The sequence below is a fragment of the Gymnoscopelus microlampas genome (assembly GCF_963454915.1).
Source record: "Gymnoscopelus microlampas genome assembly, chromosome: 1".
Taxonomy (NCBI): Eukaryota; Metazoa; Chordata; class Actinopteri; order Myctophiformes; family Myctophidae; genus Gymnoscopelus; species Gymnoscopelus microlampas.
In genome coordinates this window covers 23,230,998-23,246,986 of record NC_139962.1, presented here as the reverse complement: position 1 = coordinate 23,246,986, position 15,989 = coordinate 23,230,998, and the positions used below count along the sequence as shown (strand labels likewise).

General features: G+C 39.4%; 1 protein-coding gene across 1 annotated transcript; it reads left to right on the top strand.

Moving 5' to 3' along the window:
- Positions 1-1,450: 1,450 nt before the first annotated feature.
- Positions 1,451-15,676, top strand: cry5 (cryptochrome circadian regulator 5). Its single transcript, XM_084058881.1, has 11 exons — positions 1,451-1,522; positions 2,586-2,802; positions 3,591-3,785; positions 4,296-4,414; positions 4,658-4,815; positions 5,247-5,387; positions 6,497-6,664; positions 7,250-7,390; positions 12,657-12,808; positions 13,982-14,202; positions 15,265-15,676. The coding sequence occupies exons 2-11, from the start codon at positions 2,588-2,590 to the stop codon at positions 15,303-15,305; spliced, it is 1,551 nt and encodes a 516-aa protein (XP_083915007.1). The 5' UTR covers positions 1,451-1,522; positions 2,586-2,587; the 3' UTR covers positions 15,306-15,676.
- The last annotated feature ends 313 nt before the right edge of the window (positions 15,677-15,989 follow it).

Sequence of the window (15,989 nt, the reverse complement as noted above, 5' to 3'; positions counted from 1 at the left end):
TGTTTTGACATTGTTATTATTTCTGTTCATTGTATGCATCACTTGTGTCATTAAAAAAAGAATCAATAGCTTATTTCTGGAAATAAACGTAAAGCTGCACTATGTAACTTTCCTCTTCTACCCATTTGAAAATGCGGGGTTTTGAAATTCGTGTCAGATCCTGTCTAGGTGAGACATGACCTTTGACACGATCTAAATGTCTCAATAGAAGAGCAGGGAGAGGACTCACCTAACCCCTGCTCATTATGCTAGGTGGGATGGATCCATTTCTACAGAGCCTTTTCATTCATTTTCAAACTCCAAGTGGCAAGGGCGCCGATACTGTGGGTGCCTCGGGGCTAAAGCACCCAGGGGAAATGAAGAGCACCCATCACAAACTCATCACACAAAAAGAAAAAGAAAAAACCACGACATCTTCACTTCATGGAGTACATTTTTGGTACCAAATTAACCGAATTAACCTAACATAAATCGGCGCCCCTTTCAAGTGGGGTCCAAGGAGGGACCCTCAGGGTTCCTTGAGGGCGTTCCAAATGGAACTCTGAGAGTGTACACATTTGGTTCCATATAGTAGCCAGGCTGCACTCTCAGAGTTATGGGGGTCCTTGAAATTATGGGGGTCTCTATAATGCAGTTGTTGAGAACCACTGCATTACAAAGTTATCATATCATTAGTTTTTTTTTCCGTTTTGATTTCATGTTTTTAAATTCAGTTTATAGTTTTAATTCGTTTTTGAAGTGGATTTAAAAGTTTAGTTTAGTTTTAGTTTTAGATGTAGTTTTAGTTTTAGTTTTAGTTTTAGTTTTTTGCTAATAAGGGTAGTCAGGGGCGAAAAGCTCAGAAAAAATACCGGAAAAAAGCAAAATCGGCTTTTTCTTTTTGCTATTGTTAAAAATGTTATGAATACTGTGGCCCTGAATTGAAACATGACTGTCCAGACGAGTGTCATGTGATTGTGAACCATGGCTTGAATACTGGCAAAGACTATCATATGGACATTTTCTCTATGATTATAACTGGGTTTAGTGCGTTTTGTATACACAATACCGTTTCAGTTATTAAAGCCTTGATTTTTCCTTTTTGTTTGTTTGTTGTTTTTTCAGTTCTAATTTAAGTTAGTTCCATGGTTTTGTTGGCCATTATGTATTTCATCAGGAAACCTGCAACGATTATTAAAATGCTCTTATTGTGAAGTACATAGATCGGAAGTGAAGCGCTAGGTTACCTAATAACCAGCATTGCCATGTCCGCTTATTATAAGCGACCTTGGACTTTGGGCATGTTTTCCTAATGTTGTTTAAACCATTGGTTCTCAAACATTTTCAAAATTTTTCTAATTTTTTAAATAGCTCGTAGATTGGCTATTTTCAAATAGCCAATGTATTATTTAAAGTGCCATATTTGCTTCTTATGGGCTTGTTTTCGTAGACCTGGTTGCTTATTTCTCTCTGAAAACCTGCCAACGCTATACCTAACAACAACAAGCACGTTATTCAACTTGAAACTTCGTTGACGAAAGAGGTGAGTTCAGATCTCAAATCTAATACACATCTATTTTTGACAATGGAAAATAACAATGTTGACTGCGTGTTTATATATTTTAAAGATAAATGTGTAATACAAGTGCGTGTATGGATATGGGTTGAATTATGTCTTAATTTTGAACTATTCATGTACTTTGTGCTGCTGCTAGATGCTCACGTAGCAGCCATGGATACAAGACGGTCTGTCATGGATGAACTTCAACATAGTGTTTGCACTTTCTCCCTTTTTGGCCCATACATCTACATAAACGTTCAACGTAATCGGTGGCTATTTTCTCGTATGTATCAGAGTGCAGTACACCTCCCAATCGATAGGGTCGCGTATTGAAAGCGTATGGAGAAAATACGAAGAAAATGGCCACTGATCGGATTAAAATACTTTTTATTGAGCATTACGGAATGTACGGGTACTTTTGAGGCCCCATACATAATTGTAATATCCGTGGTCATGGGGTAAGCACTTTATATTTGAAATCTGAACGTTTATGTTGATGTAGGCTACGCGCCAAAAAGGGAGAAAGTTTTATCTTAAAGTTCATCCATGACTAACAGTCTATTTAATAATAATAATAATAATAATAATAAACTTTATTTGTATAGCACCTTTCATGACATGAAATGCAGCTCAAAGTGCTTTACAGAGCAAGAATACAATTACAGAAAAAGTACAACTAATTTAACAATAAAAATACATCATAATGTATGTTTTGTAATTGATTGATTGATTGATGTACTTTATTTAGTAAGACATGAGAACATCAGTACATGGAAGTACAAAATTCACAATACAAGGTTTACTAAACTGGGAGACTCATAAGCACTGAGCTTGTTAATAATGATCAAAATCGACAAACTAACTAGTAACTAATCTTTTCAAATAATTGTAATGGAGTAAGAGTACAATATTTGCCTCTGAATTGTACAGTACTTGAGTAAATGTACTTAGTTACTTTACTTCACTGTCCCTGGAACCCCTCGAAGAATCCTGGGGGGCCCACATTGAGAACCAGTGCAGTAAACAAATTGTGTCCACCACACAGGTATGGCTGATACGTGTATCCACTGGTTCCGTAAGGGACTGCGTTTGCATGACAACCCGGCGTTGATGTGTGCCTTGCGGGGATGCAAGGAGTTTTATCCCCTGTTCATCCTGGACCCTCACGACCACAGCAACGCTCTCAGTGGCCTCAACAGATGGAGGTTCCTCATCGGATCCCTCAGAGACCTCGACAGCGATCTGAGGAAACTGAACTCCAGGTCTGCGATTCTCTACGATTGCCTAGAACGACTAAAACAACTTCTGTCCCATAAGCCATGCCTGCCTAGAACGACTAAAACGACTTTTAAAAAAATGTTTTAAAAAAAAAGTGTTTTTTTTTCTTCTTTTCTTTTACAATTTTTTGTTTTTAATTTGACCCAAAGACCAAGGAGATATGATTTTTCGAAGATCTAGACTCCTATCCACTTCCTTGTTAACTTAAAACTTAAAAATGCTGTATCTCGGCTCCTGAGTACTTTTTTTTTTTCAATGAAAAAACGCGGCCAGAAATAATTCAGGAAGTGAATGAGTTGCCATTTAGTAAAAATAAAACAATAATAATAATTTGTAGCAGGGTACATGCATCATATATAAAAAAAAACATCAAAGATAAACACAATAAAGTTTTATTTCCATTGTGGTCCTTGGTTTCAAACAGAGAGACAATACAAACATAAAAACAGGAACGTTAAAAAAAAAGAAAAAAGAAATGTAGATATGCTATTTTTGCTACTTTGCAATGTTTTATTTGTGAAAGTGGTTAAGTGGGTCTGTGGGTTTTATGAACATTGAACCAATGAAAAGTAGGAACAAGAGCTTGTGACAAAATAATAACTACATTAGACCCATTGGCAAAGCAAAGCAAAGTAAACATTAGACCCATTGGAACATTTTCATTTTCTGAAAAGTAACAGTTTTAGACAGATATACAGATATACAGATATGACGTAAGTGTGTGATGATCAGGAACAAGTCAAATTCCCTTTGTTTATGTCGTCTTTTTCAGATTGTTTGTGGTTAGGGGAAGGCCAGAGGACGTGTTCCCCGAGCTGTTCCATAAGTGGAAGGTAACAAAGTTAACGTACGAGTATGACACAGAACCGTGCGGTCTGAAACGAGATGAGCAGGTGACTGAGCTGGCCAAGGAACATGGAGTCCAAGTCATCTACAAGATCTCCCACACTCTCTACGACACAGACAGGTGCATATTACAGTGTGATTAATACAGGTGGAACAGCTATTTGATCTAATCCATTAAATCGATTACAAGAAATAATCTATATTTTTTATAAAAATAATAATAATAATAATAATATTAAAGTTTTTTTTTTGTCAGAAAATGTCATAATTAGTGGAAATACAATATAGGTGGGCAGTGAAAAGGTTCTGAACCACTGATAAAGTGTCATAGTATTTGACTACCTCTGGCACTCCCCTCTATATCCCTTCTTGTCTCCTATTTTATATGATAAATGCTGCTGTACATACTTTTATTTTTTTTATTTAAGAACAAATTCTTATTTACTTCATCACAAACTTCACATGTATTTTATGTCTTTGAGATAGACATAGTATTTGCCTGACCATAAATGCTAAGAATGTTATTAAGATAGCATGCTGTTTAGAAAGATGCTAGGTTTGATGTTGCACGTCGTCCTGGATAAGAGTGTCTCTGCTAAACGCCTAAATTGTAGATCGTATGTCTTCTTAGGTTAATAGAAGAGAACAATGGTAAGGCTCCACTGACCTTCAACCGTCTCCAGACCATAGTGAAGAGTCTTGGTCCTCCTAAAAGACCAATCCCTGCTCCAACCACACAGGACATGCAAGGTGATACTGATGGCTAGATAGACCTTTATTGATCCTGCACAGTCAATTCAGTCGCCAGAAGCAGCACAGCAATTAGAGTTATGGATATAAGAGTAAGAAAAGTGCAGTAATATACAGCACATATCTGATTTAGGTACATTTTCATAGTGGCTTAAAAGAACATACTGGTTTTATTACATGTTTTTGTACATTTTACAGCTGTCGAGATTAGTTTGGAATGTATATTATTTTCATCTGCCACAGGTGTGAAGACGCCTTGTTGTTTGGAGACACATGAGGAGAAGTATGGGATCCCCACACTGGAGGAACTGGGACTGGACCCAGACTCTGTGGGAGAAGAGCTCTACCCTGGTGGAGAACAGGAGGCGCTGAGACGACTGGATGAACACATGAACAGAGCGGTACTAAACTTGTACTACTGTACAAACAATTTACAATTTAGGCGTTTGGCAGACACTCTTATCCACAGTGACTTACAAGTGTGAGATAGGTTTAAGCAGAGTAAGCGTGAACTCTAGTCAACAAACAACATTTAAATAGCCACAAATAGAGTGCAGACTGAGAGAACAGTGTAGTGCCTCAAATAATAGAATAAACTAAAATCACAGCTTTGCATCATTCAGTTTCATTATTTTTATACAATATATGTTTAAGGAATAATACAAATTGCCCTGGCATGCAAGGCTATTGATAACAATGGTTGCTTCAAGATGATCTATGGATAAGCTACTTTGAGTTAACCAACAAAAACTAAGATTATACCCATAATAAAGGTAATACTGTGTATATATATGTTCTGATCTTTTCCCTCCATGATGTTTCTATCGTGCAGAGCTGGGTGTGCAGCTTTGAGAAGCCACAGACCTCTCCAAACTCTTTGAGCCCCAGCACCACTACCCTCAGCCCTTACCTTCGCTTTGGCTGCCTGTCGGCTCGCACCTTCTGGTGGAGGCTGACAGAGGTCTACAAAGGGGTGAGTGTTGTTGACAAAATATAGTGTAATTTGACAGCGCCCTTTTTGACAGGTAAACACAGCCTTCTGTGTGCCAGCATGATGTTAACCCATTGAGACCTGAAGCCGATTCTACATGTCTCCTAAATCTCAACAGTATTCTGAAAAACGTATGTTTCTATATCAGTGGTGCTCAATCTTTTTCATGTCAAGGACCCCCAAAATGATATGTATTTGGCCGCGGACCCCCATCAAAATATTTTGTTCCAGGGACCCCCAGAAGCAAAGATTTGAGTTAAAAATGTTCGCTTTAAAAATATATATATTCAAAGATTTGCACACATTTTCAAGATTTTTCAAAAATAGCAGATCTACAAGCTCGTAGCGCGGCACTCGGTGCCGCACTATGAGCTTGTATATCTGCTATTTTTGAATAGCCCAAAGTGTAAAATAATGCCTTTTAGCTCAAATCTAAAAATGACACAGTTCCAGGTCTTAATGGGATAAAGAGCACCAGCAGCCATTTCCTTTTTAAGATAAGGGTCAAAGCATGGCTATTAGAAAACGTTGCAGAATAGTAGGGTCACTTATGTCAGCAATGCGACTATATGTATTTTTGCTGTAGGTAGTGTAGCTATTGATTGTTTTATTTATTACTGTACTGTCTACCTGTATGTATTTTGTTGCAGTGTTGTTTGTCTCAGACCAAGGACCACAATGAAAATAAGTCGTAAGACTTTTATGTGTCTGAAGTTTCTACGATGAACATGATGTAACATGTGTTTTTCCCTGTATAACGTCTAATCAAATCAAATCAAATCAAATCAGATTAGTCTGGTTAACCACTTAACCCTATAGTATACTTTGTTGTACAATAGTGGCTTACAAAAAAACCCCAGTGAAAATAGCCGATCTACAAGCTCACAACACGCCCCATTGTATTGTAAGGTAATCAAGGAAACATTTTTGAAGTCATATCGCCCAGCGGGCCCTAATACCCATTATTACCTTCAGCTGTGTTTACCTACCAAATCTCTATTATGAAAAGGATTTATTACTCTTTATTTAACATTTTTACAGACATTACGCTATTGCTGTTTTCTGACTGCTTCCGTGTGTTATTATTGCAGAAGAAGCACTCTGATCCTCCAGTCTCCTTGCATGGTCAGTTACTGTGGAGAGAGTTCTTCTATACCGCTGCTGTGGGTATCCCAAACTTCAACAAGATGGAAGGCAACCCCGTGTGTACACAGATTGACTGGGACACAAACCCAAATTATTTGGCCGCGTGGAGAGAGGTAAAATTACAGGGATTGAAACTACCTTTGATAAAAGAAGATAATTTCATAATGCATGTTTGTTATACATTTCATTGCAAGTAGCCTATCACGAGTAAATTGCATCGTGTGAGGTGAACTTCCCTTCCTCCAGGAGTTTTTGTATGTCCAAAACTGTTACTTTTAGCTTTCACTCAAAAATAGCCGATCTACAAGCTCATATTGTGTCGCATCAAGTGGGATTCCCCACACCTGTCATTTGATGACTTAGTCAGTCTACTTTCCACAGTCATTTTGCACCCTCCAGACGTTCTCCACACATTCTCCACAGAAGTTTACCACTGCACAAGAACTTTCCAGAACCAATGATCCCGATATGCCCATATATGGACATACCCATTATGGCCATACTGATAACATCAGGGATCTCCATATATGGGCATAAAGGGACGGACGCAGGCAGACAGACAGATACAGAGATCTTCATATATTTTGGGGGTCACGGCCTGAAAAGCTTGAAAACCATCTTCTTAGATGATACGCTGAGCTTTGACCCCGCGGTCATGAGAGTACAGTACTGATTCTGCTGTAATGTATATTTCTAAGGCCCGTACTGGTTTCCCCTTCATCGATGCCATCATGACCCAGTTGAGACAGGAGGGCTGGATCCATCATTTGGCCAGACATGCCGTGGCCTGCTTCCTCACCAGAGGAGACCTATGGATCAGTTGGGAAGAAGGACAGAAGGTACAGTTAGTTAGTTTGTCTGTCTTTCCTCTAATCTGAGATAATTGAAAGGATGATAGTGATACCTACCTTAGTACCTACTGTTAAAGGTATTGTAAGTGATCATTTTTGGTTAAAACAAAAAGTTGTTTTGTTAAGAAGTTAAAGCTCTAGTCTACCTTATATTCTGTTTGCTCATTAACAGGGTTCTGCCCATCTCTCCAGCTCTTTAATAGACAGAAAATTCATTTTCTGGTGGGTTGCCAATCTCAGTCAATCAGGAGAGAAACCATTCATCAATTTTGTCTTCTCACTTTGTTTTCTTTGTTTATCCACTATGAGTTCTCTCACTTTGTTTTCTTTGTTTATCCACTATGAGTTCTCTCAACTGATTGGATAAAATGGTTATCCTGAAAATGCATTTTCTGTTTACTGAAAAGCTAAAGAGACAGGGAGACCCCTGTTACTGAACAAACACTCTATATCAATGATTACTATGGGAATATAGAGCTATTTAACGCTTAACAGCAACAACAAATCACTTACACTTACTTTAAGATTGAAGGCCTGATTTTACATCCAGTTTCGCAAGGGTCTGCGGACGCGACCGTTTGGTGTCTGCAGACAGACATGTGTTCAAGAGCAACGTGGGCTGCACAATGCAAGGTTAAATTTAATAACCTTATTTTAGACATCTGAAGGCAAATGAGAACAGGTCTTACTGTCCTAGTTTTATTCTGTCTTGCATAGATTATCACTGTGTGTTCCTGCTACATGCTTACGGTGTTGTGTCAAACTGCAGCATCTAATGTTCATGGCAGTGACAGACGATGTCAATATGACATCCCTTCAACGTGGCACTTCACTGAGCAACGAGGAGCTGAGATTTGAGGAAGAGATGCGAGTCAGAGATGCTAGCATGGGGAATTGTTTTTCTTCTAAGAATAGCTCAGTGTGTTGGTTAAAGAAGGACACTCACAAAGGCCATAGAGCAGGGGTCTTCAACAGGGGGTCCGGGACCCCTAGGGGGTCCTCAGAGTTAATACAGGGGGTCCGCCAAATCTTTGTGTGATAGGATTTTTTTTTTTACATTAACCACTTGAACCCTAGCATTTCTTTTCTGAGGAGAACTTTAGCCAAAAATAGCAGATCTACAAGCTCACAACGCCTCGCGGTGATCTTGTAGATCGGCTATTTTTGGCAAAGAGTTATAGGTGTGGAGGGAAAAAAGAGCAGCAAAAGTTTATCTGAAACACAATTTTATACAATATACAGTGGGTGACCATTGACTTTGTCGTTTTTTTTCATTCTTCTCATGCGTTTCATGCAGGGCATGTATGATTTCCACTCTGTGCCACTAGGGGTCTACTGCCTACAGCTGCCTACAGCCCACAGCAGACAGCAAGGATATATTTGTTACTAGTATACTGTATATCCTCTCCAAACTGTACATACATTACTTTACACTTTTGTATTATGTTTTGACACTTGCTTTGGAAAATGTAAACGTATGTTTTATCATGCCAATAGCTCATTTGAATAGCAAAATTGTTTGTTTTGGGGTTTTTAGGCACTGTTTTTCCTAGAAAGACAGAGAAAGATCCTGTTGCTTACAGTACAAGATGTGACATTTATATTAAGCAAAATATTAAGCAAATAAAGTTAGATAGCATGATGCTGAGCTTAACATTAGTTTAATTTTAACGTCTTAATTGATAAAACGAGACGGGAAAATAAACGTATTTTTTTCTCTTGCCAATAGCTCATTTGAATTGACAAATTGTATTTCTGTGGTGGTGGTTCAGTGGCACTATATATATATATATATTTAATATATACTGGGGTCATACGTTCTGTGCTTTCTGTGTGTGCACTTATGCCGTGTGTCTCTTTCTTTGAGCGGGGGGGGGGTATATCAAGGCAGGCTATTTGTTCAGATGCAATTTCAGCGTGGCTATTAAATAGGCTCTCTCTCTCTCTCAGAGAGAGAGAGAGAGAGAGAGAGAGATGCATCAAAGTAGGGGTTCTCAATCTTTTTCAGGCCATGACCCCCCAAAATAACCATATTGGGGACCCCCATTTTGCGTGTGCGGCTTTCATCATCAATTTAAAAATAAAGATGATCGGATCATCTGTGAAGCATTTTCATATACGCTGCTGTCTCGTTAAAACCAGCTGCGGGTGAATATTATCCAACACATCACCACGGTTAACGCTATGTTCATGTTTACTGCATTACATTTGTAACAACAGCATAATATTGGGTTGTGCAGGTGAGATTTCGAAAAATCTTCAGTGAATGCTTTTAGGGACTATGCCTAGGCCTACATAGAATGTGGAGGGAGAAGGGTACCAGCTGCACTTGTACCCCTTATTAACTGTAATATGCTCATTCCATGCAGCTCGGCAGAATGCGTGTGCGGCTTTAGTTTGATGAACATTGAACCTCATAATAACATCACTCCGTTCGCGACTGCATACAGAACGTGTGTCGGCTCTGAGGTTTATTAGACAGCATGGACCTCCGCTCAGGTCCTGGAATCCAGAGCCTTATGTCAAGACTTGGCTGCGAGCACATCGCACGGCAGAAAGCACAAAAACCAAAGTGGCACAGCCTGTCATGTCAGATAACCCCGACCCACTTTGGCAGTTTTTATAAGACAGGGGTTATTGGCGTCTTTTTGGTTTGTTTTATTTTATTTCCTCGTTTATACTTATATCCTCCTCAATATTGTTTAAGAATTAATGTGCTATCCATGACATGCTGTCACCAGTTTACCAGTTCACTGTCTGTTATTTAATGATGATCGAATATTGGCTAAATGTTTACAATTTCTTCTGTCCAAACAATGAAAAGCACTAAGAAAAGGCAAGTGAGTCTCTCTTTAATTAAGCATGATGAGCCATGTGTTTTCCACAAAACAATTGAATATCATTGAATATAATTGCACCCTTGTCATACTACTATGTTATTAGCTTTCAGTAGGCCACCACAGGCACAGACAGTGCGTTTTAGCGCAGCGCGGCCTGGCACAGCGCGGCGGAGTGGTTGCGTGCGGGGGGTCGGGGGGCTTTCGTGGGAGGGGGGGACGGGTGGATCAGAGCTTAACCCTAAAACCGAAATAAAGTAACAAAAAAAAAACTCCAATCCGCTCAAGAACCTTGCTCCCCCACTTCCAAAATTAGCACTAGCCTACTGGCCCAGTCTCTTGCCAAACCGGTTATGTTAATGACATGCAGCCTATTCCAAATAAGCCAAGTGAGGAACTCTGCTATCAGGTTCCCCCTCCCCCCTACAGTACCTCTGTAGGCTTATCTCTTCTATCAAAGTATTTTTTCAGATACAAATTCAGAGCGGCCAATTTTGATATTTTTAATGCGCCTACATGAAGTTAGAGGGATGGGCAGAAATGGTGTAGGCCAGTGGTTTTCAACCTTATTCCCATCAAGGACCCCCAAATTGACACATATTAGCCCAGGGACCCCCATTTGAAAAGATATGCCAGGGACTCAACCATTTAGATTTCTTGGGCGTCCCAATCTACACTGTATCATCATCATCAGTGTTCATTTAACTCTGAGAGTGTACAAATGGAACCAAATGGACCCTGACGGGTCCATTTGGTTCCATTTGTACATTAAGAGTTACAGACACATAAGGGTCAATTTGGTTGCTAACTATTAATTTGGCTGGGGACCCCCTGGAACCCCCTCAAGGACCACTGGTGGTCCCCGGACCACTGGTTGAAAACCTCTGGTGTAGGCTATTTTCAACTGTTAATGGGTTTTTCTTTCTTCACAAATGAATTCTACTTTGTTGTACAACAGTGTCCCATAAAAGTAGTGAAAATAGCCGATCTACAAGCTCACAAAGTGTTGCATCATGATTTGAATTCCGACTGAAAACGCCACCCTTGCGTCTCCGTGTGTACAACCAAATACGCATCTTTCCTGCACCGATGACGCTTGGGGCTTTTACAGCGCTGCTCCTACACTACCACCGTCAGCAACAAGTGGACATGGAGTAAATGTACTTAGTTACTTTCCGCTTAGTTACTTTCACGTGCATATAAATGAGCCACGCGGTCTTATAAGAATGAAAACAAACGCCTCGCTGTTGGCCATGGATCACATGACGGTCGTCTGTTACGGTCATGGATGAACTCAAAATGTTACTTGAGTTCAATCAAAGTAAAAGTGCAAAAGTATTGGCAAATAAATGTTTGATAATAGCTGATCTACAAGCTCACAATGCGTCGCAATGCATTGTGAGCTTGTAGATCGGCCATTTTCAAATAGACTATGTGAAATAGGGCAAATAATGTATGTTTTATAATGTAATGATTTATATCTGCAAAGTAACTAGTAACTAAAGCGTTCAAATAATGGTAGTGGAGTAAAAGTACAATATTTTCCTCTGAGATGTAGTGGAGTAGAAGTAAAAGTAAAAATAGCAGGTCAGCATGCTTATAGCGTGAGATTTGAACCCGGGTCGTAAAATTGCCGGACATCAGTTTTAACCGCTACACTAACTGGACTATTTCATTTATAGAGGAAAGAGGTAGAATCCTACTATACAGAAATTGATGCGAGAAAAAAAACAACATATAAGACGTATCTCTGTCTGTCTCTCCACGGACTTTTGAGACAGACAGACAGACAGACAGACAGACAGACAGAAACCAATGTGTGTCTGAACATTTCTAAAATGACAGAGATACGTTCCTGACTGCCCGACGCTGAACAGAAAACCCAATTTAAACGCTCTAAGCACACGTAATTATTGCTAGTTATTATTATTATTATTAATAATAATATAAGACATCTATCTGTCTGTCTGTCTGTCTGTCTGTCTGTCTGTCTGTCTGTCTGTCACAAAAAAACGTGACTCCAAAGCGGCACCTTGTGGTAGTATTTGGAACTTAAATTTACTGCAAAGCGGGTGAGGCAAATGAGTGAAGTGATACTCTTATGAAAAGCGACAAAGTCAATGGTCACCCACATTTTTGGCAAAGAGTTATAGGTGTGGAGGGAAAAAAGAGCAGCAAAAGTTTATCTGAAACACAATTTTATACAATATAGAGGGGGTCCGTGCTTCATCTCTCGCTCAGCTAGGGGGTCCTTGGGCTGAAAACGTTGAAGACCCCTGCCATAGAGGATGATTCCTTTAAGTTCTACTAATACATTGCGCTACCTGGGTTGAAATCATTGTCATACTGCCACCATGTGGGTTAAATTGCATACTACACTAAGTTTTGTTTTGTTTTTGCTGATGTCGTCACTGTAGGTGTTTGAGGAGCTTCTGTTGGATGGAGACTGGTCTCTGAACGCTGGGAACTGGCAGTGGCTGTCAGCCAGTACCTTCTTCCACCAGTACTTCAGAGTCTACTCTCCCATAGCCTTTGGAAAGAAGACTGACAAGAATGGGGACTATATCAAGTAAGGCCAAGTTTAGTGACTTCCATCCATTTACTATGTATAAACTCTCCCTCTTCACAATAATATCGTTGCTGTCGGGTGGAAGCCTTGTATGTCAAAAACTGTTACTTTCACTCAAAAATAGCCGATCTACAAGCTCATATTGTGTCGCATCAAGTGGGATTCCCCACACCTGTCATTTGATGTCTTAGTCAGTCTACTTTCCACAGTAATTTTGCACCCTCCAGACGTTCTCCACACATTCTCCACAGAAGTTTACCACTGCACAAGAACTTTCCAGAACCAATGATCCCGATATGCCCATATATGGACATACCCATTTATGGCCATACTGATAACGTCAGGGATATCCATATTTGGGCATAAAAGGGACAAAGGCAGGCAGGCAGACAGACAGATACAGAGATCTTCATATATGGGCATAAAAGGGACACAGACAGAGAGACCGTTACATCAGGTACTCTGACAACGGTATAACAGGTATAACCTGGCATGGCCAGACTAATATCACTGCGTAGATATTAGTCTGGAATCTCTGTGTGGAACCTGCATCTCCGAGGGGCAAATTCAAATTATTATTTTTTTGTAAAAAAAAACGTTCAGAACCCAAGATATCATCATTTGAAGATTTGCTGCTCCATTCACTTCTTGTTTAACTTATTACTGAAAAAGGCTGTATCTCGGCTCCTGAGCACTTTTTTTTTACTATGTATTTTTGGCTGGCACAGTATGCAATTATTTGTTTTAGTTCATTGGCACTGAGAGAGTTAAAATATATTATTAAAATGTAATTACGTAATTTTATTTTAGTAGGTAGTAGCCTAACACAGAGACACAGTAGTAGCCTATAGTTTTTATTTATTTTTACACAATATTATGAACAACATGACCAAGCACGACCCGAATCCCGACCATAGTTATAAATATGCGTCCGACCGGGACCTGAGCCTGGTCCATCGGGTTCTGACGGGTCCCAGCAGGTTAGGGTAACTATTATAACCCAAAAACCCCTATGTTGATGGATGAAAAGCCACAACATATTAAAGCAATTTAAATTAATATAAAAGATAATAAAACATTCAAAAATACTTATTCAAGAGGCAAAAGCAATTCTACTGAAGTAAGTTTTTAAGACAGAACTTGTGAATCAAAATCAAAACATGATATTTCCAGGAAGTACCTCCCTCTCCTGAAGAAGTTCCCAACGCAGTACATCTACGAGCCGTGGAAGGCTCCGCGCAGCGTGCAGCAGGCAGCAGGATGCATTGTGGGTAAAGACTATCCATGTCCCATCGTACAGCATGAGCTGGTCAGCAAAGCCAACATCCAGAGGATGAAGGCAGCATATGCCAAGAGGAGCACGCACGTCACCGCACTGCCCAGGGAAAAGACAGGTAATACCAAAGAAATTATTGAACTGTCAAATGTAAGTAAGTCAGTGGTTCTCAAACCTTTTCATATCAAGAACCCCCAAATTAATATGTATTTGGCCGGGGAACCGCATCTGAAAAGATTTTGTGCCAGGGACCCCATACAAGATTATTTGCATAGTTAATGTTTGGAATAGTTAATGTTGGAAAATTGCAGATGTACAAGCTCACATAACATATTCTATTTTTTTAAAACATGTACATCTACAAGCTCAACGCGTCGCATCACGACACGTGTCATTTTGAGCTTGTAGATTGGCTATTTTCAAATAGGTAATGTATGTAGGGTTAAAGTGGTTAACCTGATTGTGATGCTATATTAACACATTTTGCTGGGGACCACCTTGAAACCCTCCCAAGCACATAAAGTTTATTGTTAAAAAGTTATATATATATTTTTGTAGTGTTTTTGTGTTTGTTCAGTAACAGTTGTCTCCCTGCCTCTCCAGCTCTTCAGTAAACAGAATCACTTCCAATTTCACCATTTATCCTGTATCCTGTGTATGAGTTAAAAAATATATATTTTCTGTTAACTAAAGAGTTGAAAAGGGGGGGACCTCTGTTATTGAACAAACACTCTATAGCAAAGATTGATAAAGGGAATATAGAGCTATTTAAAACATATTTTAACCAACAAAATAATAATACAAATCACGCACACCACCTTTAATTAAAGAATTAATTAATTAATGACCACACTCATTTGGTGTAGCCTCGTTCCCAGCCTTCACTCATCTGCGCAGAGAAAAGCCTGGTCACGACCTAAAGCAGAGAGTGTCTATAGGGGTGGTACTTCCGTCGTACGCATTTCCCCCGGAAACTATCTTTTTCGACCAATCACAACACTCGTTTCATTCACAGAGAATGTTAACAGATTTGTAGAGTGTCAACGTCATTTCCTTGGGCGGTACTTCCGCCAAATCCCGGTACTTCCGTTTAGACACACAACCAGCTAGGTCTTGCCCAGTGTGCATTTGGTGTGTGTTTTCTTCTGAAACATATCTCATTCTCTGTGTTCCCTTCAAGGTGAAAAGGAATCTGTAGTGAAGAAGAGGAGAAAGTGCTGAAAAGTGTTGGAGATGTGAGCTGGTTGTTTATCAATAGATAACTAGTGCTGCATATCCTGTAGCAAGACCATCACACATCTCTGCCTACTGTTACGTCTGGTGACATCTACAGGCCACAACTGGCTGGAAGTGGACCAATTCGGACCAATTCGGAAATGTAAAAGCTTACTGCATTGCAGAACTGTCTTGCTCAAGTGACCACATCTTTACTATTGGGTTTAGCTGCAAAGCAATCGACTGTATCTACCTCTGTTGTACTGTACATCCTTTATTGGTTGTTGTTGTGCCTAAAATGGTTACATTATTTTACGCTCTGGATCTACGCATTTCTTGACTGTTACCTTTTTAAAACAATGCAAATAAAGCCCAAGTTTTCCACAACGCATCTGCATAGTAAGATCTGATATTTTCACTGGTATTGCTACTTTTTTTTATATTTCTGGAAAATCTAAATTTCAATACAGCAATGTGTTGATGTGTTGAAGAAAATGTACTGTGTAATTTGCATTTTGAAATGTAAAGTATTTTTTAAAAGCAAAAATTTCACTTGTTGTTGAGAAATATTTGACTAGGAGTATGACTGAAGTACTGGGTACTCAAGTACTTTGTCCACCACTACGTGTTACATTCACCCATAATGCACGTTCACACACCAACGGTGGAGGAAAACATGCAAGGCACCAA